Source organism: Mytilus galloprovincialis, chromosome 8, assembly GCF_965363235.1.
Source record: "Mytilus galloprovincialis chromosome 8, xbMytGall1.hap1.1, whole genome shotgun sequence".
Taxonomy (NCBI): Eukaryota; Metazoa; Mollusca; class Bivalvia; order Mytilida; family Mytilidae; genus Mytilus; species Mytilus galloprovincialis.
In genome coordinates this window covers 306,592-330,349 of record NC_134845.1, presented here as the reverse complement: position 1 = coordinate 330,349, position 23,758 = coordinate 306,592, and the positions used below count along the sequence as shown (strand labels likewise).

At 32.0% G+C, this 23,758-nt stretch overlaps 1 protein-coding gene across 7 annotated transcripts in view; it reads left to right on the top strand.

The window, feature by feature from the left end:
- The window catches only part of LOC143084803 (uncharacterized), a 47,316-nt gene that overhangs the window by 12,921 nt on the left and 10,637 nt on the right, over positions 1 to 23,758 (top strand). For 3 of the 7 annotated variants that reach the window (XM_076260848.1, XM_076260849.1, XM_076260850.1), the window contains exons 4-15: positions 2,609 to 2,654; positions 5,253 to 5,389; positions 7,874 to 7,994; positions 11,734 to 11,793; positions 12,730 to 12,820; positions 13,987 to 14,176; positions 15,110 to 15,190; positions 15,852 to 16,024; positions 17,548 to 18,382; positions 19,953 to 20,078; positions 20,857 to 20,968; positions 21,456 to 21,590. In XM_076260848.1, the coding sequence (XP_076116963.1) occupies positions 2,609 to 2,654; positions 5,253 to 5,389; positions 7,874 to 7,994; positions 11,734 to 11,793; positions 12,730 to 12,820; positions 13,987 to 14,176; positions 15,110 to 15,190; positions 15,852 to 16,024; positions 17,548 to 18,382; positions 19,953 to 20,078; positions 20,857 to 20,968; positions 21,456 to 21,590 (2,107 nt within the window). Of the gene's footprint in view, positions 1 to 2,608; positions 2,655 to 5,252; positions 5,390 to 7,873; positions 7,995 to 11,733; positions 11,794 to 12,729; positions 12,821 to 13,986; positions 14,177 to 15,109; positions 15,191 to 15,851; positions 16,025 to 17,547; positions 18,383 to 19,952; positions 20,079 to 20,856; positions 20,969 to 21,455; positions 21,591 to 22,556; positions 22,608 to 23,758 lie in introns of all 7 variants that reach the window. The other 4 variants (XM_076260852.1, XM_076260851.1, XM_076260854.1 and 1 more) reach the window with 2 other exon arrangements.

Genomic DNA, 23,758 nt, shown 5'->3' with positions numbered 1-23,758 from the left:
CCTGTCTCATTAGGACCTCTTGGACCCTTGTAAAGTAACTGTTTGATAGAATCATAATTGTATGCATCTTGGACCCTTGTAAAGTGAAAGGTTGATAGATACATAAGGGTATACATCTTGGACTGTGTCTCATTAGGACCTCTTGGACCCTTGTAAAGTAAAAAGTAAAATCATAAAAATACTGAACTTAGAGGAAAATCAATTTCGGAAAGTCCATAATCACATGTTTGATAGAATCATAATTGTATACATCTTGGACCCTTGTAAAATGAAAGGTTGATAGAAACATTAGGGTATACATCTTGGACCCTGTCTCATTAGGACCCTGTGGACCCTTGTAAAGTAAATGTTTGATAGAATCATAATTAAAATTGAGAATGGAAATGGGGAATCTGCCAAAGAGACAACAACCCGACTATACATCTTGGATCCTGTCTCATTAGGACCTCTTGGACCCTTGTAAAGTGAAAGGTTGATAGAAACATTAGGGTATACATCTTGGACCCTGTCTCATTAGGACCCTGTGGACCCTTGTAAAGTAAATGTTTGATAGAATCATAATTGTATACATCTTGGACCCTGTCTCATTAGGACCTCTTGGACCCTTGTAAAGTGAAAGGTTGATAGAAACATTAGGTTATACATCTTGGACCCTGTCTCATTAGGACCTCTTGGATCCTTGTAAAGTGTAAGGTTGATAGAAACATTAGGTTATACATCTTGGACCCTGTCTCATTAGGACCTCTTGGATCCTTGTAAAGTGTAAGGTTGATAGAAACATTAGGGTATACATCTTGGACCCTGTCTCATTAGGACCTCTTGGATCCTTGTAAAGTGAAAGGTTGATAGAAACATTAGGGTATACATCTTGGACCCTTCTCAATATGACCAAGTGGACCCTTGTAAAGTAAATGTTTGATACAAACATTAGGGTTTTACATTTTGGACCCTATCTCATTAGGACCCTGTAGACCCTTGTGAGTGAAAGGTTGATAGAATCATAATTTTATACATCTTGGACCCTAGAATTATAGATTATTGTTGATCATTGCAACAAGATTAATTTTCTAGCTTGAGACGGTACAGCGAAAGTGTGAAAAGCAATCAAGTTGAGATGGCCAATGATAATCTGTTTATCGCTATTTTACCTATGACGACATTGTTAATTTCATTCACAATGGGCACTTTTGCCCTTAGTTTCTAGTGGTAATCTTTCACTTTACTCTACTTTGCTGAGAAAGGAAATTATCAGTCAGTAAGATCAAAGGAATATTTCATAAATAGCAATAATAATAAATGTTTATTTGAAACATTAAAGTATACACTTTGTAAATATTTTAGGCCAAATATTAGAAATGACAGTAAAGAATAGAATTGATATATTTACAAGTACCAACTTGATGTGAAAATGATCACAAGTCTCAATGGGTGTTTCCCTATTTATTGTCATCATGGTCATTTATGATGATATCTATAACTCATATCATCTTTACTACCGATTATTTATTGTTCAGGAATAAAATTATTTATTGTTCGGGAATAGTAAATAAGTTGTTATTGAATGGGAGGAAGATACATAATTAGATTTAGGTGATAGATCAATTTTTGATGAAATGAAAAAAAAGAGAAAGAAAACATAACAACTCTTTAAAAGTAAATTGAAGTTAGTATTTCATGCAATAGTTTAAATCTTTCTGTTTAAAGTGATATATGACAGGTTATCAGATAGTTCTTTGCAGGAGACGAAAGTTTAAAACCATTTAACAATATTTATTAGAAGTGATTGTGAACTCCAGATCATTTCTAATCTTCATGGTCAATCAAATGTTCTTTTAATCTGAATAAAATATGCTATGGTAAAGATTTCACTTAGGCAAACGTGAAGTAATGGATATAAGATATTTACTTTTCGACAGACTTACATTCATGTGAGCTGGTACAGAAGGTAAATTTGCAAAAGGATTTTTCCGGCTTTTAAGACTGATTTATGTGGACTACTTCTTTTTTGCCAAGATAAATGAAAAGCAGAACAGTACAATTGAATAACTCTCTTAGGAGGAGGAGTCTTTGAGAGTCTATATATACCCATATATTGGTTCACAAAATGTCAGCAGATGATTGGTCCAAATTGTTTTGAATCTTTTGATGCAGGAATGCAATTTATTTGGGAGACTTTTATCTATTGGACAGAAAATCTTTGATTATTTGAATGAAATAGTCTTCTGAGCCTCTCAGAATTTTGTTTGATTATTATAACATTGACACCTTCAGAACACAATTCGACCATTTGACAGAAAGCTCTCATAATTGCTAGGTTTTTGTTGACCCTCCTGTGTTGTTGATTATTTTATACTGTCATTTTAATTTGATAATTTTCATGGTACTTATTGGCCATTTACTATATTTTGTACCAACAATTCATGAATTGTATTCCTCCTTTATACAGTATGTGGTCAGTGTGGTGGTCAGTACCATTCAATCAAATACAAATAAAAGATCATTGACTAAGTTAATTCTTATAATATTGTATGGTGGTGGTGACATTTTGTTATGATGTGGCAGTCTTTTATATTAAGTACTTGTGTGATCATATTATGTTTCTTTCCAGGAGTCTGGTGAAATGGTGGCAGTGAAGAAATTTAAAGACAGCGAAGGTAAGTTAATACCATATGTTTATGTCCCCTCCATAGAGAAAAGTGACTTTTGAAATAACTACAGATGATTATAAAAAGTTGAAAGATTAAATGGATGATATTAGAATACTATGAAAGTAGTACCAGGGATATCTTCAATGGTGGTGTATGTACTGTAATCAGTCAAGGATGGTATATATGCAGTGGACATTAAGTAACCAACAATCAATCAATCAATGGTGGTATATGGTTACTTGTACTTTGTTAACTTTACCTATCTTCCATTAAGGAAATATTATTTCAGTGACATTTTCCTGTAGAAGTCTTTCTTCAATGGTTATATAAGGTTTATTGGGAGTTTACTTAAACTGTTCTTCAATGAAGAAAGTTATATTTTCCTGTCCCAAGTCAGGAGTCTCTGGCCTTTGTTAGTCTTGTATTATTTTTAATTTTAGTTTCTTGTGTACAATTTAGAGTTTAGTATGGCATTCACTATCACTGAACTAGTATTTATATATTTGTTTAGGGGCCTGCTGAAGGACCCCTCTGTGTGCGAGAATTTCTCGCTACACTTGAAGACCTGTTGGTGACCTTCTGCTGTTGTCTTTTCTATGGTCAGGTTGTTGTCTCTTTGACACATTCCCCATTTCCATTCTCAATTTTATATCTTCAATGGTTATATAAGGTTAATTAGGAGTTTACTTTAACTGTCCTTCAATGAAGAAAGTTATATTTTCCTATGAATGGGTGACCATGGACTATCTAGTAAGAATAATTTGAGTGATTTTTCATGAAGTTGAACAGAGTACCTTAGTGTCATATATGCAGTAACTAAAGAACAGTGATTATTTGTGTATAAAACAACGCTTGATTTAAAGTTGGCCTATATCAGATTTATACACTGTATAACCACAATCACTTTCTATGGATTAATAGTCTCTTTGTTTGAAGTGATATTCTATTGATGTTATGTATTTCTCACTGTTGTAAGTTAAAGGTTGTTCCTAATATTAAATAACAACATTGTTTGTACTAAGGCTTATAGGAAGCTTTTCAAACTTTTAAAAAACCCAATAAACTTGGACTGTTTGTTTTTAATAATATTTAATGAACCATAAATCACATTTATAAGATAAAGTTAAGATTTTAGGGTAATAAACATTAATATGTTATCTGGCCCCCAAAGATTGGAAATAAAAACATGCATGTTTTACTGGATTACAACTAGACAAAGGGTATCTAAAGTTTATATCATTTAATTGGCAAGTCATGAGCCTAGTCTTTTTGTCCATTAATAGTTCAGCAGTCAGAAGATGAATGTTTAGTGCTATAGTATATAATATATCATTTCAGTGTCCATGACAAAACAGAGCAAGAGAATGACATCAAATTGGATTAAATTTAGGCCAAAAAAATAAATTGTTTGTTTTTGTTGCTATGTTGGTTTTTTGCAATATCTTTCCGATGCTGTAGTAAACGTGCCTTGGTTTTTTGTTATACCTTTCCGATGCTGTACATAGTCAACAAGCGTTTTAAATCAAAGAATTTTTGCATTGAAGCGTCTATATGATTTGGAATCAAGGAAAACAAACATAATGCCTTGCCACACGATTTGTGTTGTGTGCAAGGGTGATATTTGAAAATAAAAAATCTGAAGCATCTTTCAACCCACTGAGTGCACCTTGATTGGCTTTGTCTTTTACCTCTGTTCCTGTTTAAAGGATAAAATCTTTGAGTAAAAATGGTCTGAATCGTGCTTTGAAATCAATCTACTTTGTCTACGACTTCGAACAGGTTGGGCACAAGTCAGAAAATGTTGGATACGTGAATTCCTGCTTTCAGGGAACCTCCCTGATTTCTGGTGTAAACAAGACCAGTTTAAATGTGTTTTTATCTTTCAATTTATGGCATGAAATTTACAAAAGGGCACGTTTTACGTTATAACTGCATCAGTTGAATTTGTAAATACTCAAAGTATTCTAGGAACAACAAAACATGAATAAGTGAAGCCTAGTATTTTCAAGAACTCGAAAAAAAACATACAGAATTAATTGACCAAGCTGCATGATCCAGGTGTAACTGAACAGAACTGAATTATGTTCACTTCTATTGAAAATTTTTATTCATTGAATTTTAATTCCCAAGTCATAAACATCTCATAATTGATGATCAAGGTATGAATTGGTGAACACAGGAATTGTTTTGTTGCGAGTTATGCATCAAATTAGACTTGAAATAAGCTTGATTTTTAACTAATTAAACACTTGCTTTCATTGAACATTGTTATCACATGAAGAATGTGTGCTTTTGTAGATTTCATACCATAAAATAAATAGGAAAAAAAGGAGTCCCTGTATACAGTTTTTAACACCAGAAAACTGGGGTGTACACTGAAATCAGGGAATACCCCACTTTTCATCTTTTCTTTACTTATCTTACCTGTTGAAGATATTTTTAATGTTGACCTTATACTTATGAAATAAAATAAAGAAATGTATGTTCAGTTGATACAACTTTTTACAATCCAGGACTCAGGAAGTCTCATTAGTGAACATTCTAGTATTAGCTTTTATTACATATCTGATGACTTTATTAGATCCCCCAACTCTATCATTTCAGATAATGATGATGTTAAGAGAACTACAGAAAGGGAACTTAACATGTTGAGAACCTTAAAACAAGAGAATATTGTAGAATTAAGAGAGGCATTCAGAAGGAGAGGCAAACTGTATCTTGTGTTTGAATATGTAGAAAGGGTAAGCTAGGGAACCTTATAACGGTAGAATACTGTAGAATTGAGATGCTTTCAGAAGGAGAGGCAAACTATATCTTGTATTTGAATATGTAGAAAGGGTAAGCTAGGGAACCTTATAAAATGGGAGAATAGAGTGGAAATAGATACTAAAACCAAAACATAGTCTAGGTATATATACAATGTTAAGGGGAGTGGAGATTCCAAACCTAACTAATTATGGAAGGTTTAAACAGCAACATGTGCCCAGTGCATTGTACTGTCAATGTTTAAGTTTAGGAATATTTACAATGTTAAGGGGAGGGAGAGATTCCAAACCTAGTTAATTATGAAGGCTTTAAACAACACCATGTGCCCAGTGCATTGTACTGTCAATGTTTAAGTTTAGGAATATTTACAATGTTAAGGGGAGGGAGAGATTCCAAACCTAGTTAATTATGAAGGCTTTAAACAGCAACATGTGCCCAGTGCATTGTACTGTCAATGTTTAAGTTTAGGAATATTTACAGAGATTACAAACCTAGTGGATATGAAAAATGGCACCCTCTGTCCAGTAGCCTGTGCTATGTATGGTCAAGGTTAAAAAATATATATATATATATATATATAACTAACTAACTAACTAACTAATTTTATTCAGTATAAAATCCAGTACAAAAGGATCATCGCTGAAACACATGAACACATACAAAAACATATACAAAACAAAACAACAATAGAACATAACAGCCAACAATTTTGACACTTATAACAAGCAATAGACAAAACTCACACTTCAATATTATGCAAATATTCCCACTGATGAATGTCAAATCAAAATACATTTGTCTATATATATATAAGTAATCTGGTGAGAACATCAGTCTCCGAACAGTTCATTAAATATTTAAATTTATCAAAATTATCTAAATTACAAAAACATGGTATAATATTAACAATGTCATCATAAAACTTTTCTCTCTCGTCTTGATAGAGGTTGCATTCACATATAAAATGAAACTCATCTTCAATTTTGTTATCAATACAGTGTTTACATATTCTTTGATCCAAAGGCGTATTATTATATCTGCCTTTTTCAATGTGTAAATTGATGTTAGAAATTCTTAATTTACATAATTGTCTAATATATTGTTTTGAGATATTTAACTTTGTATAAGTCTCAGGTTTATATTCCTTTTTATGCCCCACCTACGATAGTAGAGGGGCATTATGTTTTCTGGTCTGTGGCTCCGTTCGTCTGTGCGTCCATCTGTGCGTCCGTCCGTTCAGGTTAAAGTTTTTGGTCAAGGTAGTTTTTGATGAAGCTGAAGTCCAATCAACTTGAAACTTAGTAGACTTGTTGCTTATGATATGATCTTTCTTATTTTAAAGCCAAATTAGACTTTTGACCCCAATTTCACGGTCCACTGAACATAGAAAATGAAAGTGGGAGTTTCAGGTTAAAGTTTTTGGTCAAGGTAGTTTTTGGTAAAGCTGAAGTCCAATCAACTTGAAACTTAGTAAACTTGTTGCTTATGATATAATCTTTTTAATTTTGAATCCAAATTAGACTTTTGACCCCAATTTCACGGTCCACTAAACATAGAAAATGAAAGTGGGAGTTTCAGGTTAAAGTTTTTGGTCAAGGTAGTTTTTGATAAAATTGAAGTCCAATTAACTTGAAACTTAGTACATATGATCCCTATAGTATAATCTTTCTAATTTTAATATCAACTTAGATTATTACCCAATTTCACGGTCCATGGAACATGGAAAAGGATAGTGCGAGTGGGGCATCCGTGTACTTTGGACACATTCTTGTTTAACTTGTAATATATGCGTAGTTTGTTTTGCTTTTCACCTGACAAACATGAGAAAAAATAATTGCCATATCTTTCTTGTAATATCTTTTTCACTGCAGATATGAGTTTTCCTTCTGACATAGTTCCTTTATTATTCCAAACATGGTCAAAATGAATGAATTTTAGAAACTGAAAAATGTGTTTATTGAAGGTACATGGAAGGTACAATCAACATCTTCGATTGACTTATATGCTAATTTTGAAAAATTCGAAAGAGGGTCTTTATACAAATATAGCCAGTATTTAAGAGACTGCAAAATAACAAATATAGAGATTGGATAACGACCAAGTTCTGCCATACTGGCAATATTAGAAGCATATTTATACATGTTATATATCATTATATAAAGTAAGCAATTACAACTCGACATATGAATTCAATCATTAGAGATGAGAATGGTACAACAAGATGTCGAAATTTGCATCTTCAGTTTTGTGTACTTATCATGTTATTAGGAATTGGCTTCCCAGGCATTTGTTCTATAGCATACCTTATAATGTATCCAATACAAGTCTTGATATTATAGGTTAATCATAGTGAATTATTCCTAAAATATAGGATGCTTAAAAGTTATGTCTAACAAATTTTAGAATATGTTAGAACTGATTAGACGCCTATCTCTTAAATATTTGTTGTTTATTTATAGAATATGTTAGAACTTTTAGAAGACATGCCAAATGGTGTACCTGCTGAAAAAGTGAAAACTTACACATACCAGTTGTGTAAAGCCATACAATGGTGCCATACTCAGGATATCATACATCGAGGTAAGCTATTAGATAGGACATTTCTGGATATTTTACCTAGAGGTAAGCTATTAGATAGGACATTTCTGGATATTTTACCTAGAGGTAAGCTATTAGATAGGACATTTCTGGATATTTTACCTAGAGGTAAGCTATTAGATAGGACATTTCTGGATATTTTACCTAGAGGTAAGCTATTAGATAGGACATTTCTGGATATCATACATCGAGGTAAGCTATTAAATGACACCATACAGATGATGTTATACTTTGAATACAGCTTTTGAGTTGTGGGGTATTTCCTTCAGAGAACAGTCATACAGATGATGTTATACTTTGAAAACAGCTTTTGAGTTGTGGAGTATTTTATTCAGAGAACAGTCATACAGTGGTTGTATTACTGTGGATTCAGTATTGTTCGTGGGTATCAATTTTTTGTTAGATTGAGGGAAACTTGACAATTTCCCCATACAAAGCGTAATATGAAATTCATTGAACATTTAAATTTGTGGTTCACCTGTACCCACAAAATCATTATAATTGGTATCCATCGAATAATAATGATTCCACAGTACTTGATTATCAGATTGATTGAATTTATTACATCCAGTCTAGTTTTTGAAAAAAAAAGAACTTGGTGAATAAACTCCTGAATGGTTTGAGAGGAATTCTTTGCTAGGTTTCTGTCATGCTTTGGGTGTGTATTTTGTTATTTTGTTTATATTGGTCATCAAATTCTTTTTGTATTTATACTTACTGTGACTTGACTGTTAGTGTTGCTATCCCCCTATTACAACTTATACAAAATTCTGACCAAATTGCAAATTTGTTGTATAAAACCAAACTGTTCAACTGGTCAGAAATTTGAACGAACTACTGTAGAAAACCACAACCAAGTCGCGAAAGTGCAAGGTGATAAAATAAAAACATACTTACAATCCTATAAGATTTTAACTCTAGATACATAACTGTTGATGTTAAAATTCAGTCTATCAGTTTGTATAGATATTTTATAAATTCAGTCTATCAGTTTGTATAGATATTTTATAGTCATTTTCATGCTAAAGGTGAACTGTTGTTGTATGACGTCAGAGAGTGAAATTACCACGTTTATTTCACATGTGAAATTATCGGTTTTTATTTAACTGGGAAATCAATGTAATTCTTTGCAACCAATGTATTAAAGGAATTTTAATCAACCTGGTTTTATAAAACAAATTGCAATTTGGTCAGAATTTTGAAAGAGTTGCAATAATCGGATAGCAACACTAACAGTCAAGTCACTGTAACAAGTCAGTTATATAAATCGTCATGCTGTTGTTTAGAAGACTGAGACATTGGAGGAACTTACACTTTAAGTACTGTTAAGTAAAGAACAATATATCCTATTTGCACTAAGAATCTCTGTGCATTTTTCAGGTTGATTTAAATTCCTTTACATGGGGCATAATTACAATGACTAGCAAGTTAACAAGATTATTGATTTGTAAATACCAATAAATGCACAGGATATAACGTTAAATGCAATAACTTCTTCCCTTCCTAATGTAATTTGAATTTAATCTTTAGCTTATTAGGTTTTGTTATTCTTTGAAGTATTGACTTCATACAGTGTTTTCATAGTCATTGTTATAATTGTCAGAGGATCATGGGAAATACATTTATACCGCAGGACGAACACAAAAGTGAAATTGATTATATGTCAAGTTTAAGTTGAGATAACTTTTATAAAAGGCAGATTTTATATATCCTGTTTTGTTAGCTGCCATTTAGATATTATGCAGACTCTGTTGTTATATTTCAAGTTCTATGTACTTTATGCCTCGTGGAAAATAAAACATCTTGAATATGATTAGTTGGTGGATAATAAAAAATGGATTAACTGCAAAAACATTGCAGTATAACATATTCAAAATCCAAAAGTCTAACAATACAACCAGTAAAAAGTTGTCTATTTTGAAGAACTTATTTCATTTGTATTTAAACATTTAAACTTGCCACTGGACATTGAGCAAACACCAATTAATGTATTTAAACATTGCCTATACTGTCATATTAGAATTGCCTTGTTACAATAGGTGTTGCTTACAATGATTTATGTGGATTTATCTCAATGCTATTGGTATCCTTACAGTGCTGTTGTCTGCTCTATGATCGGGTTGTCTCTTTGACACATTCCCCGTTTTCATTCTCAATTTTATTAATAGTCTATATCAGTATGCAAGGCACATTATTCAGACCATGCTGTTGTTTTCCATCCATCCTATTATTCTTTGTTAATCAATCAGTTTTAATGTCGAGCATCTTATATAGACCTTGAGATTTGGTTTTCACTTTATTTTGAGAATGTAGTAGCAATAGGAACATTTCAATGAATGACTTATAAGAAGAACGGATATGTATTTCTGAGTATTTATTGGTTGACTTGAATCAATTGGTTTTACAGATAAGATGATCTATCATGTGCTGGTTGATTAATTATTTACATCATTAGATAATTAACTTTACAACCAGACTAAAATAATGAAATTAGAAGCCATTTCTATTGATTCTATTGTTAAACCAGCTAGTCAACATCAGTGTATTGATAGAGGGGTAGTAGGAGGGTGTTATCTCAAATTCATCAAAAAAATCCTTCCCAGTTCCTAAGAAATAAATTAAACTTTTAATTCCTGAATTACATTAGGTTAAAATTTAAAATTCCTGCAAAAATAAGGTTCCATTCCAAGCGTCCTAAAAAACATCCTTCTGATCCTCTTTATAGTGTTACATAGATACATTGTAAATAATAAACAGCCATCCGTTATTATCTAAATGGTGAAAAACATCCTTTCGATGCTCTTTATAGTGTATCATAGATACATTGTAAATATTAAACAGCCATCCATCATCTAAATGGTAAAGTCTGTCATTTAAGATTTCTGAGTGTGTTCTGAGTATGTTGGTAAGAAACATCTGCAAGAACATTTGTCCTTTAAGAAAATAATTTCAGACCTTATTACAATTTAAGGTCATAATTTATAATATATAAAGTACCAACTCAAATAATTGCATACCACAACGTTTATAAAAATAAGAAGATGTGGTATGATTGCCGATCAGACAACTCTCCATCAGAGACCAGTCTATATTAAGAACATCTTTCATGTATATAGTTTTGAGCTCAATATTACTCACTAGCATATATGTGTCAAAAAATGCAGATTTTGTCAATGGAATGTTGCTACTTTCGATTCCAAAATCTCAGTAAATATTCATGGTATTTCAAGCATATTATAATTTTAATTTTCAAGATAACCTATTATTATGTTTGAGATACAAATTACTTAATTTTGCAAGAAATCATTTGTGTAGGTGAAATAAGGACCCTAATCCCACCTCAGACTACCTCCACCAAGCTCTTTGCACTTCAGTAGAGAATTGAGTAATTTCTTTAGTGATATTTGTAATATAGAAAAGATTGTTAGTTATTTGTGTTACCTTGAAATAAGAAGATAAAAAGTCATTGTTATATGTTCACAGATGAAAGCTGAATGAATATTTAAAGTTTGACAGGATTTATTATTGATTAAAGTTTTTGCTATGACTTCAGTCTTTGTATGTTTTTGTGGGATATCATTTTTCAAAAGCATGTTGTACTCAGACACATTTTGTTGTTTCATAATGTATTGTCTTAATTGCTGATATGAATTGTAAAAAAATCTGGTACTGAAATATAAAGTAGTTAATGATAATGATATGTCTATTTTCTTTATTTCAGATATAAAACCAGAGAATTTACTGATTAGTAAAAACGATACACTTAAACTGTGTGATTTTGGTAAGTTAAACCCTTAAACAGTGTGATTTTGGTAAATTAAAAAAAACTATATGAACAAGATAACTTCAGTCATGTGAAATATAATCCAAACAAAATGTGTATTGCTGTATGTGTCCCTGTTGTTGTGCAACAGGTATACAGGAATACATCTATTGTCACTGTTTGTCAATAGATATAAGAAGATGCAGTGGTATGAGTGCCAATGAGACAACTCTCTATCCAAGTCACAATCTTTAAAAATAAACCATTATACGGCCTTGCACACGGAACCTTGGCTCACACGGAAGAGCAAGCTATAAAGGCCCCAAAAATTACTAGTGTTAAACCATTCAAACAGGAAAACCAACAGTCTAATCTATATAAAAAAGGAGAAACTATAAACACTTATAAACTACATCAACAAAAGACAAATACTGAACATCACATTAATGACTTGGGACAGGTGCAAACAATTGCAGTGGGTACCAAACCTTCACCCTTATCTGAAACAATAGTCTATCATCACAACATAGAAATACAAATATTACTTCGTTTATAATCCTCTACTCTTTTAAACAGTTTAACATGATTTAACTAAACTCACACATGTTCTATACAGGACAACATTGTGCATTTAAAATAATGTTCAGTGTAATATTTTGGATTTAAAAAACAAAAGATGGAATTTTTGCCATTTTGGTTTCTATCATTTGAGGAAGACAGGTAGTACACCTTCTTTTAAAGACTTAACTTTATTTGAAGATATATACCATACAAAATTACTAAAACTATTAGCTTCAATCATAAATAAGTCAGCCATCCCATGTGATGCTTTTTCAAATTCATCACTCAACAACTTCCTATTTACCAAACACCTACATATTTTACACTTGTAATTATAGATAATATTGAAGTAATAATTGTTGAAAGGTTGATAACTCTATTTTAATGTTTCAGGTTTTGCTCGTAGTATAAATGCAGGACTAGTTGGTGTGTATACAGATTATGTTGCCACACGATGGTACAGATCTCCAGAACTATTACTTGGGTAGGTATAGACTGCAATATATCTCGGGGACACACACCTATACATGGATATGTAAAGCCACACTATTGACAAAGCATGACTTAGGTTTTTATAGGCCATGCTAATTAAAAGGCTGACAAAATTTTTCTTACATTTTATAAGCCATACTCTTGACAAAGCTGACAAAAATAGACCAGTATTTATAGGTACTCATCTTGCAATATACTGTAAATTCAGAAATTATTGCGTGCATTTGTTATTGCAATTTTTTACAATATATACCACGCTATTTAAGAGTTAACATATTTAAACAATGAATCCGTAGGATGAGTTCATTTAAATATGTTAATGAGTAAGGCGTGGTGTATATGTTTTGTAACAGCATTCAAAAGTGGCCTGGTAATTTTTTATCCAATAAAAAAAACAGTGGGAGTGAGCAAATTATTCCGGCTCTGATTTGTCATAAAAAAATTCTTAAAAAAAAAAATTCCCCAACAAAATTGTATTGCAAAAAAATTGTATTGCATTTATTAAATGAAAATATTCCCGCTCAGGTATAAACAGTCCACCCTTCGTAAATCTACATTAATTTCTCCACACAATGTTGTATAGCAAGCCTTTTCTGTTGCATTACTTTATAACATGTTATTATTTCTTATCAAGCTTACTCACTTATGGCAATCTTCTGGAAATTACACCAGTTTATTTAAATATATGTTTGTAACCAGTATGTGTTATAATTTCAATGTTAAGAAAACTAAGTTCTGTTATAGTCATCTTGTATTATTTTTGATTTTAGTTTCTTGTGTACAATTTGGAGTTTAGTATGGCGTTCATTATCACTAAACTAGTATATAAATTTGTTTAGGGGCCAGCTGAAGGACGCCTCCGGGTGCGGGAATTTCTCGCTGCATTGAAGACCTGTTGGTGACCTTCTGCTGTTGTCTTTTCTATGGTCGGGTTTTTGTCTCTTTGGCACATTCCCCATTTCCATTCTCAATTTTATCACATAGAAGAGGTGTAAAGTACGATAGAAATATTTTTTGTACATTCAAGTATTGTAATATTTCTGGAAAGATTCAACACATGATAGGTTTTCTATTCTTCACCATTTTACAATGAGCATCTTTTATCTTTTGTTTAAAGAAGAGATAAATCTGTTATATATTTGATTATTTATCTTTTAGTGCTGCTTATGGTAAACCTGTTGATATATGGTCCATAGGTTGTATATTGGGAGAACTTAGTGATGGACAACCTCTTTTTCCAGGAGAGAGTGAAATTGACCAGTTATATGTTATACAGAAAATCATGGGACAGCTGCCCTCAGATCAAATGAAAATGTTCTACACAAATCCTCGATTTTCTGGTCTTAAGGTAAGAAGGTGTACAATTCATAACAATTATTTGAAAAAAACATACAAAAAAACATGTTGTTTTAAAATAAACTTTGCCACAGATGAAACAATGATTCATGTTGTACTTTCAGTATCCCTCTGTAGTCAGGCCACAGATAATGCAGAAATGTTACCATGGATACCTGTAACAATGATTAATGTTGTACTTTCATTTTCCCTCTGTAGTCGGGCCACACACAGACGATACAGAAATGTTACCATGGATACCTGTAACAATGATTTATGTTGTACTTTCATTTTCCCTCTGTAGTCAGGCCACACACAGACGATACAGAAACATTACCATGGATACCTGTAATCATGATTTATGTTGTACTTTCATTTTCCCTCTGTAGTCGGGCCACAGACAATACAAAAATGTTACCATGGATACCTGTAACAATGATTTATGTTGTACTTTCATTTTCCCTCTGTAGTCGGGCCACACACAGACGATACAGAAATGTTACCATGGATACCTGTAATCATGATTTATGTTGTACTTTCATTTTCCCTCTGTAGTCAGGCCACAGACAATACAAAAATGTTACCATGGATACCTGTAACAATGATTTATGTTGTACATTCATTTTCCTCTGTAGTCAGGCCACAGACGATACAGAAATGTTACCATGGATACCTGTAATCATGATTTATGTTGTACTTTCAGTTTCCCTCCGTTGTCAGGCCACAGACAATACAGAAACATTACCGTGGATACCTGTAACCATGATTTATGTTGTACTTTCAGTTTCCCTCCGTTGTCAGGCCACAGACAATACAGAAATGTTACCATGGATACCTGTAACAATGATTTATGTTGTACTTTCAGTTTCCCTCCGTTGTCAGGCCACAGACAATACAGAAACATTACCATAGATACCTGTAACCATGATTTATGTTGTACTTTCAGTTTCCCTCCGTTGTCAGGCCACAGACAATACAGAAACGTTACCAAGGAATACTCAGTGGTGTCCTGATAGACTTTATGGAGGTATGATTAAAAAGACGTTCACTGTTTTTTTTTAATTAAATTAAATTAAGTGTGAGCTTTATATCTGATATATAAGTTAAAACTGATATCACAAAACTTTACCAAAAAAAACCCAAAACCATGTAAATACCTTTTAAATTGACAAAACATTGAAATTTTTCAATACAGTAATTGCAGTATAAGCAAGACATAGCGATGTTGATCTGGTTACTATGGGAAGGTTATGTGACACAGATGTTGATCTGGTTACTATGGGGAGGTCATGTGACACTGATGTTGATCTGGTTACTATGGGTAGGTCATGTGACATAGGGATATTGGTGTGGTTACTATGGGGGTCATGTGACAGGAATTTTGATGAAGTTGCAGAAAAAGGGGGGGGGGGGGGGTTCCTGTGACAGGGATGTTAATGTGGTTGCAGAAGGGAAAGTTATACCACATAGGGATGTTAATCTGGTTGAAGAAGAGAAGGTTTTTGATATAGTTGGTATTGAGAGGTGGAATTTGGTCAAGGAACAAGTGAAATATATAAGACATCCTCTTCGTTTCTTACCATCTTATATTACTATTTTTGTTCAAATCTGAATATATATGAATATTATTTCAATATACATTTTTTTAAGAAAGATGATTTGTAATGAAATGATTTGTTTGTTAACAGAATACATTAAAACTAGAACCTGGAGATAGATATACTATTGACGACTGCCTTCAACATCCTGCCTTCCGTACTCAACAACTTCTCAATCGTAATCAACACATTACCATTAAACGTTTAAACAATCATAGTGCTAGCAAAAAACGCAAAAGTGACTTGACTGACCAAGTCAACAGGTAAATATTTGTATATAACTAAAACAAAAGTGACTTGACTGACCAAGTCAACAGGTAAATATTTGTATATAACTAAAACAAAAGTGACTTGACTGACCAAGTCAACAGGTAAATATTTGTATATTAGTAAAACAAAAGTGACTTGACTGACCAAGTTAACAGGTAAATATTTGTATATAAGTAACAACAAAAGTGACTTGACTGACCAAGTCAATAGGTAAATATTTGTATATTAGAAAAAACAAAGGAAAAAATACACTTATCAGGTCAGAATGCACAATGTTAAAGAAAAAGAAACACAAAATTTACTTAGTTGACTGAGTTAGAAAATCAGCTCTTTAAAATATACTGAGCCAATAAAGTTTACCAACAAAAATATGAAATTTTATTTTATTACAAAATCATAACAACATATAATTTTAATAATAAAAAACTGGAATTATTACATGTCAGAAGCAACATGGGTGTTTATCATTCACATTCATTAGGATTTTCTTTGTATGGAGCGCGGGAGGGTCAAAATGTGGAAATGAATATACTGTTATTCAAAATCAATTTCTCAGCCATGCCCTTAGTGCACCAATGAAGGATTGGCAGGCACACCAGCAGCTGCCCTTAGTCAATGCACTACTTTTGTGGCCGGAAAAAACTTGTCACGTGTTGATGAAAAGTGAAGGTAGTGCTCCTCCTTTGGCGATAGTTTTTTTGGTCTACGGGATATCGACCTATCCTGTGCAATTGCAATTTGTCGATATCTGTTTGTTAGTCTCTAAACTGTTGCCGTATGCACATTAAATCGATCCACGATGTCACCAACACTCATTCCGACATCAACCATTCCAAGACCTGTCTGACGGTCATTTTCGGGGAGCCCTGGTTGACGCCCCATGCAATTTTTTCAAAGGTGTATGTGTTTTTCCTATCAATGGCATGTTTCTGAACGTCAGTGAAAAAGAAATTTTTACTATCGTTTTAAAAGTACAGCTACAGAAAGTAAAACGTCAATTACACATGCAAAGCTGAAATGGCGTGAAATCAATCACCAGGAAAAAAGTACGTCTGTTTTAAATTACAGGTAAAACTAAGGATTATATCAATGATGTTTGAATAATTTTTTTTCCAGAAACAACAAAAAAAAAATTAAAATAAAAGTGTTGCTAAACTTTTTTGGCTCAGTATATTTAAAAAAAAAAAACAGCATGTAAAAGTGACTGGCAAAACATTTCAGTACGTCCTGCAATTGTGACTCAACTGACCTAGCCATTGAGTCATACTTAAAAAAGTTTGAAACACCATGCAAGAATGACTTTGATAACTAAGTCAGTAGTTCAGTACTAACAGTAAAAACTAAAATCATTGACAAAAGTAACAAAGACAGTGTCCTTTTATCTCTAGAGATTTGACAAAAATCCAGGTTGTTTCCACACAACTATAATTAACTGATAAAGGTATGCAAATATTGATGACTGACATTATAGTCCTAATGTTGTGTAGGATATAATATGTAATATTTGTTTTTGTAGTGAAAATTTGAAAAATTTAAGTATGACCCGACCTGGAACCGGACCAAAAATTACTGAGGACCTGAACAATCGACAGGAGGAAAGAATGGACACTGAAGAAGATAGTTATACTCCTACACCGGCACAAAGTAAATATATCAAACAGGCAAAAAATGTGTCCAAAAGTAACGCTGATAAACAAAATGGTGAACCCAAAGTCAGAATTGATATAGAAATGATGGAAAAAGACGATAAACGCAAAAATTCTGCTAAACAGAAAGGAATTACATTTGCTAGTCAATCAGAAAATATGAATGGAGAAATGGAACAGGAAAAAATGTTTAACATTGAAAAGTCTGTTGTAGTGCAAAATGGAAGAGCTTCTCCTCCGGCTAAATCAATTATACCACGGACACCAAAGGATAAGAAATTTACAATAGAAAATGTTGATTCCAAAACAAATGTTGATAAGTTTGAAACAGAAAAGATGTATCAGGTGGATAGGACTAATTCTGAATTCAAATACTTTAACAATGTGTCTTTAGAATCACGGACGGACGTTAGTGAAGACGAGACAATGTCCAAGGACAGCAGTAGTACACCAACAACTGAAGAATTAGACATTTCATTTACAGAATCTAAATACCTCAAGAAAAAGACTTCTCCAGATTTAGATTTTAGAATATATAAACCTAAAGACAGTACTCCCCCCGATCAGCCTCCCCCAACGCCTAGAGATGGCAGATCTAATAATACTTACATATCTACAAACAAACCCTCCACTTATACCGTTAATGTTCAAGCTCCTAATACTCTGGCAGACAAACATGGCAGTCCTCAGCAGGAAAGGAAAAAAGTAAGTCTCAATATGAATGTCAGTTAATCTTATTGCTTTTTGAACCTACAATGTTTGATCATGTGGAAAATTGTAAATGTGGAACAATTATTATCTGAGTTAATAAAGGCACAAATTCATAGACAGTATACAAGAAAATAAATTTATAAATTTTGACAAAACTGGTTAAAAAAAATGCTGACCAAAAACTGAACTAATAGTGGTAAAGGAGAGTTTAAGGAAGTTCACTACTCAGTTTCAAAATAACTAGCTTTTCATAACACTAGTATATATTTATAGGGGATTAATAAAAGAACCAAAAGAGCAAAAATAAAATATAGGTCAATGTGCTTGTTTTCAATATATAAAAGCCATTGAAATTTTGTCGGGAAAATGTTTTCTCTTGACTTTTCATAGCTTTATCATTGACAAGTTTAAGTTCTCAAAAACTAATAAAAAATAACAATGATTTATCAGATTTTTACAGATGGCTTATAATTACACATGTAAAAGATTTATAAAAAAAAGGGGGTTAATGGGCATATTTTTTTAAGACATTCAAATCGATAAAACCAGAGGATTCTGAAAAATCTGACAAAAATTCCAAAACATGACAAGCGAACTTTCTTAATACTACATCTGAAACTATTTGTTTAATACATACATTTAGTTGTTTACAATTATTTGTTACATTCCACAATTTTCCTATTTATATTTTCTCATTTTGTAAACATTTGATGTGTATATTTAGTCTGTCTCCTTTTTATAAAATGATTTTTTTTTTATCTGACATGTACTATCTATGTAGATGTATTGAACTATAAGATAAGCCTTCCATATTAAAATTCCAGCTTCACAATACATGTTAAATATTGAGATGGGCAAAACAGATGGAAGGAGCTTGTGACCTTGGTTTACTTTTAAAACTTTGATTAGGTCAAATAGTATTGTCAAGACTCTTGACTGTATAGGATTTACTAGTTACTAGATTACAGGCATTTGAATAGCTAACCGTTCAAGAGATTTCAGACATTTTGTTTTCTATTGTACTTTACAAGATCTAGATATATATGAACCAGTATCCTCAAGCTACATATTATATTACAATAGTCTAATTGTTTCTTTATAGCTATAGACTTAACCGTCCACATACTGATACATTGGCACATAGAATATAAAAGACAGATACTGATAAAAAAAAATCATCAGGTCTCTTTTATAATTAGGAAACAATAAAAAAAAAACATGGTAAAGCAAAATTGATGATCATTGATCAACATCAAAACCCAAAAATATCTAACCAGTACAGCCACAATCATATCTAACCAGTACAGCCACAATCATATCTAACCAGTACAGCCACAATCATATCTAACCAGTACAGCCACAATCATATCTAACCAGTACAGCCACAATCATATCTAACCAGTACAGCCACAATCATATCTAACCAGTACAGCCACAATCATCCAACATTTTACTCACACGAGAGAGCTGCAATTTTAGTCCTTAGAAATTGCATAATTTCAAAACCAAATTTTCATGGAAATGAAAAGATTTTAGAAATATTGACATTTTTTTTCTGTTTCAGTTCTTAGACAAAGCTATGCAAGAAGAACTCCAAAGAATAAAGTCAAGTACATTAGGTCGTAAGAAGGAGAAACCACACCAGGGATCCTTTATACAGACAATTACAGACAGACTATCTGATGCTAAAGTAATTACATGTTCAATGCAAAGGAAGATTCTCTTACCTACAAAATTAAAGAAACAAAAAATATATTCACTTTCTTCATGGTACATTCAAAAGCATGACATCTTTGCCATATGATATGAAGCATTCTATTCTATTTCTCAGAGGGAGACAAATTAAAACAAACTGAGATACTGAGTTTACTAGATTACACAAATTACAGATGTTCTTTTTCATGAATATCTATTAGTTCTTCCTACAGTGTATATCATTTATAAATTTGTTTTTCTTACATTGCGTATGATGTCATTGGACAATGGGAGATAACTCCAACATTCTTAAAGTATTTAGTTTCTCTTAAAACACCAATCTGAAGTTGTTTTTTTATGAATGAGTTATACTGTTTGACCAGATCAATCTGATGACAATCAGTCTAAACAACTTCATGAAACAAATGGTTCTTACTGAGCATAATAACGTCAGCATCCTGACATAAAAAAATTAAAAGGAAAATGCAGGAATTTGAAAGATGTTTACAAATTTTAAGTTTATACTGTATAAAGAAATCTTTGCACTCAGTCCTAAACAGCACTTAGTTAATGTTTTACACAACTGTGTCTCCACAACATATATAGAGCCAGTGTCCAAACTACATACAATAATTATAAATAATTTGCAGTGTAGTGAGAGTTTTACTTGGTATTGAAGGCCTCACTATGACTAAGATAAAGAACAGCAAGGGTTTCCAACAACCCTTTATAATTTATTTTGCCTTCAATACTAATTTTTTATTTAATTTCAGTTGCAGAACCAAGACACAAACATACAACAGTCCAAGTATAGAGAGAGTAGCTTTATAAACTATGGAGGAAATGGGATGCAGGTCAACAAACGTAGCAGGAACCAGTACTATGGTAGGTGGGGGAACCAGTTAAACTCGGGAAATTATCTTTTTTTGTCCCATTAGAATTATCAAAAAACCTTAACTAATTTATTCCCTAGATTATTTTGCTCATATGATTTATATGATTTAATTGCTACTTTTCTAGTGCCATATATAGATATTATTAGTTCCTGTATAACAAATAAATTACAGTGACATAATACTTGAATAATACTAATGAAATAAGGATGTCTTACATGTAGCACCCGATTTTAACCACCAGGTCAGTTTTCTATTGACAAGTTATTTGTAAGTAATATATTCAGAGGTTCTCAGAGGTTCTGTGAACCTAACTAAGAGTTTTTAAAGAGACAGTATTTAAATTAATAAACAGTTGTAGTTATGAATTCAAAATGAATCCGACTGCAACCATTTGAGTCCCTTGTTGTCATTACAAAAACATAGAATTTTAATTTACCAAGAGAAACTTATTTCACTATTTCTTCTTGTATTAATAGACGACAACCTTCAGCAAGCTCGTGAAATTCTTATAATGAAAAATGTTCAGAATATCCAGACAGCTAGAGGTACACAGCCTGCCGTGTCTATAAAACAAATCCAGCCTCCTGCTCTTAACAGATCTAAAACACTAGGTTTAATTTTATAATACATTTTGTGTCAGCTTGGTGAATGGCTAGCTTGAAAGTCACATCGTAAAGAGTGTATTTGTTTTAACTCCAATGTCAGCTTGGTGAATGGCTAGCTACAGAGGTACATTTGAGTCAATGTGCATGTTCAATTCACAAGCTAATAGGGTTCACTTCATTTAACCTTTAATGGCCGTTTGAGCTCATGTCTGGGATTTGTCAGTTATTCAAACATCTTCCCCACTGGATTTGTCAATTCAATTTTGGTAATTTTAAGTAGTTATGTGGTAACTTTAAAACTTTAATTGTTAATAATGTAAAGATCTATCTTTTATTCACTTTATAAATTATCTCTAAAGAAATTATAGTCCTAAAATGAAGATTTTCTTACTAGTTTTTGTGGTTTTGCCAACTTTATAATAGATATAAAAAGACTAAAATCCAGAAAGTGATTGGCTATTCCAAATATTAAAAATACCAATGTGACTTTAAGTTCAGACTTTTTATTGAAGTTGATACACTTGAATTATGATTTTTCAAAAATCAGTGTGTTATGCTTATTATTTTGATTAATTTAAAAGATAGTCATAAACTGTAAACAGTAAAAACAAAAAGTAATTAAAGAAGAATTAAAAAAATAATAAAGGACTAAACCATCTTTTGTCCTAATAATCATCCATAACTCTAACTTATTATCTTGAACACTTTTAATTTAAAAATAGACAAACTTTTAATAGCAAAATTAATCAGCAATGTCCTATCTGCTATTAAGATACATAACCTAAACTGTCTAGAAATGCATTTGTTGACAAGGACCTTGTCTATAAAGTTCTGTCACAGAGCTTATTGAAAGGGACTGAAACTTATATATTCTGAGGACCAATCATTGTAATAGACTGTTTCACAGCTTTTACACAAGATTTCACATGAAGTTGGACTAGCACATATTTAATAGGTGATATGTTTATTTAGATGGGAGTGTAACAATGAGGGAATATACTTCACCAAGAAGTCCAACACCAGGTATAAGAAATGTTTGTTCACAACAATGACTTCTTCAAAGAGAATAGTATTATACATTATAAATAATATTGTATTAAGTTGTCGATAATTTTCAATATCAGACAATGCATTTTGCATAATCTTTTTTTCTTTCTTTGTCTTTTAATTAAAGATTTGACCTTTCAGTAACATCCCTATTTCAGAATGTTAAAAAGAAGTCATTTTGTGGTCTGTTTTATGCACAGTATTGATCTGAAATTCTTCACTCCTTTTCTTTTTTGTTCTACTCTCTGTTTTTGTGCAGTTAGGAACATTGGATTATGGGATAGATCACATGACGTCAATATTTTTAGTAAAATAGATGTTATGTGATTGTGCTTTGTAGATTTGCTTTATTGGAACTTAGATCTTTTTATCAGATATAGATATTTTTGTTTAGATTTTCAGGACTGCTTCCAAATGAATATATACATTGTGCCATTATTATTAAAGTTTATGAATTAATTCAATTTGTTATCAATGAGTCAATAGGAATAAGTTGTTTAATTTCTGGGTTCATAAACTATTGTTTACGATACACATGTCAAAGCATGTCTGCTTAAGTTAATACTGTATTAATGTGTGTACACAAGAGTTGGATGTTCATGTTTTATTGTGTTTGTACACATGATGTGTTGTTCAAGTTGAGACTGTATGAACTTGTGTACACATAAGTTGGTTGTTCAAGTTGAGACTGTATGAACTTGTTTTTACAAGAGTTGATTGTTCGAGTTTCACTGTATTGACATGTGATCACCTCAGTTGGTTGTTCAAGTTAATACTGTATGAACTTGTGTACACCTCAGTTGGTTGTTCAAGTTAATACTGTATGAACTTATGTACACCTCAGTTGGTTGTTCAAGTTAATACTGTATGAACTTGTGTACACTAGAGTTGGTTGTTCAAGTTAATACTGTATAAACTTGTGTACACATAAGTTTGTGGTTCAAGTTAATACTGTATAAACTTGTGTACACATAAGTTTGTGGTTCAAGTTAATACTGTATAAACTTGTGTACACATAAGTTTGTGGTTCAAGTCAATACTGTATAAACTCGTGTACACATAAGTTTGTGGTTCACATTGTTTAACCTTACACTTATTGTGTAAATAATTGTTGAAGTTATCCACAG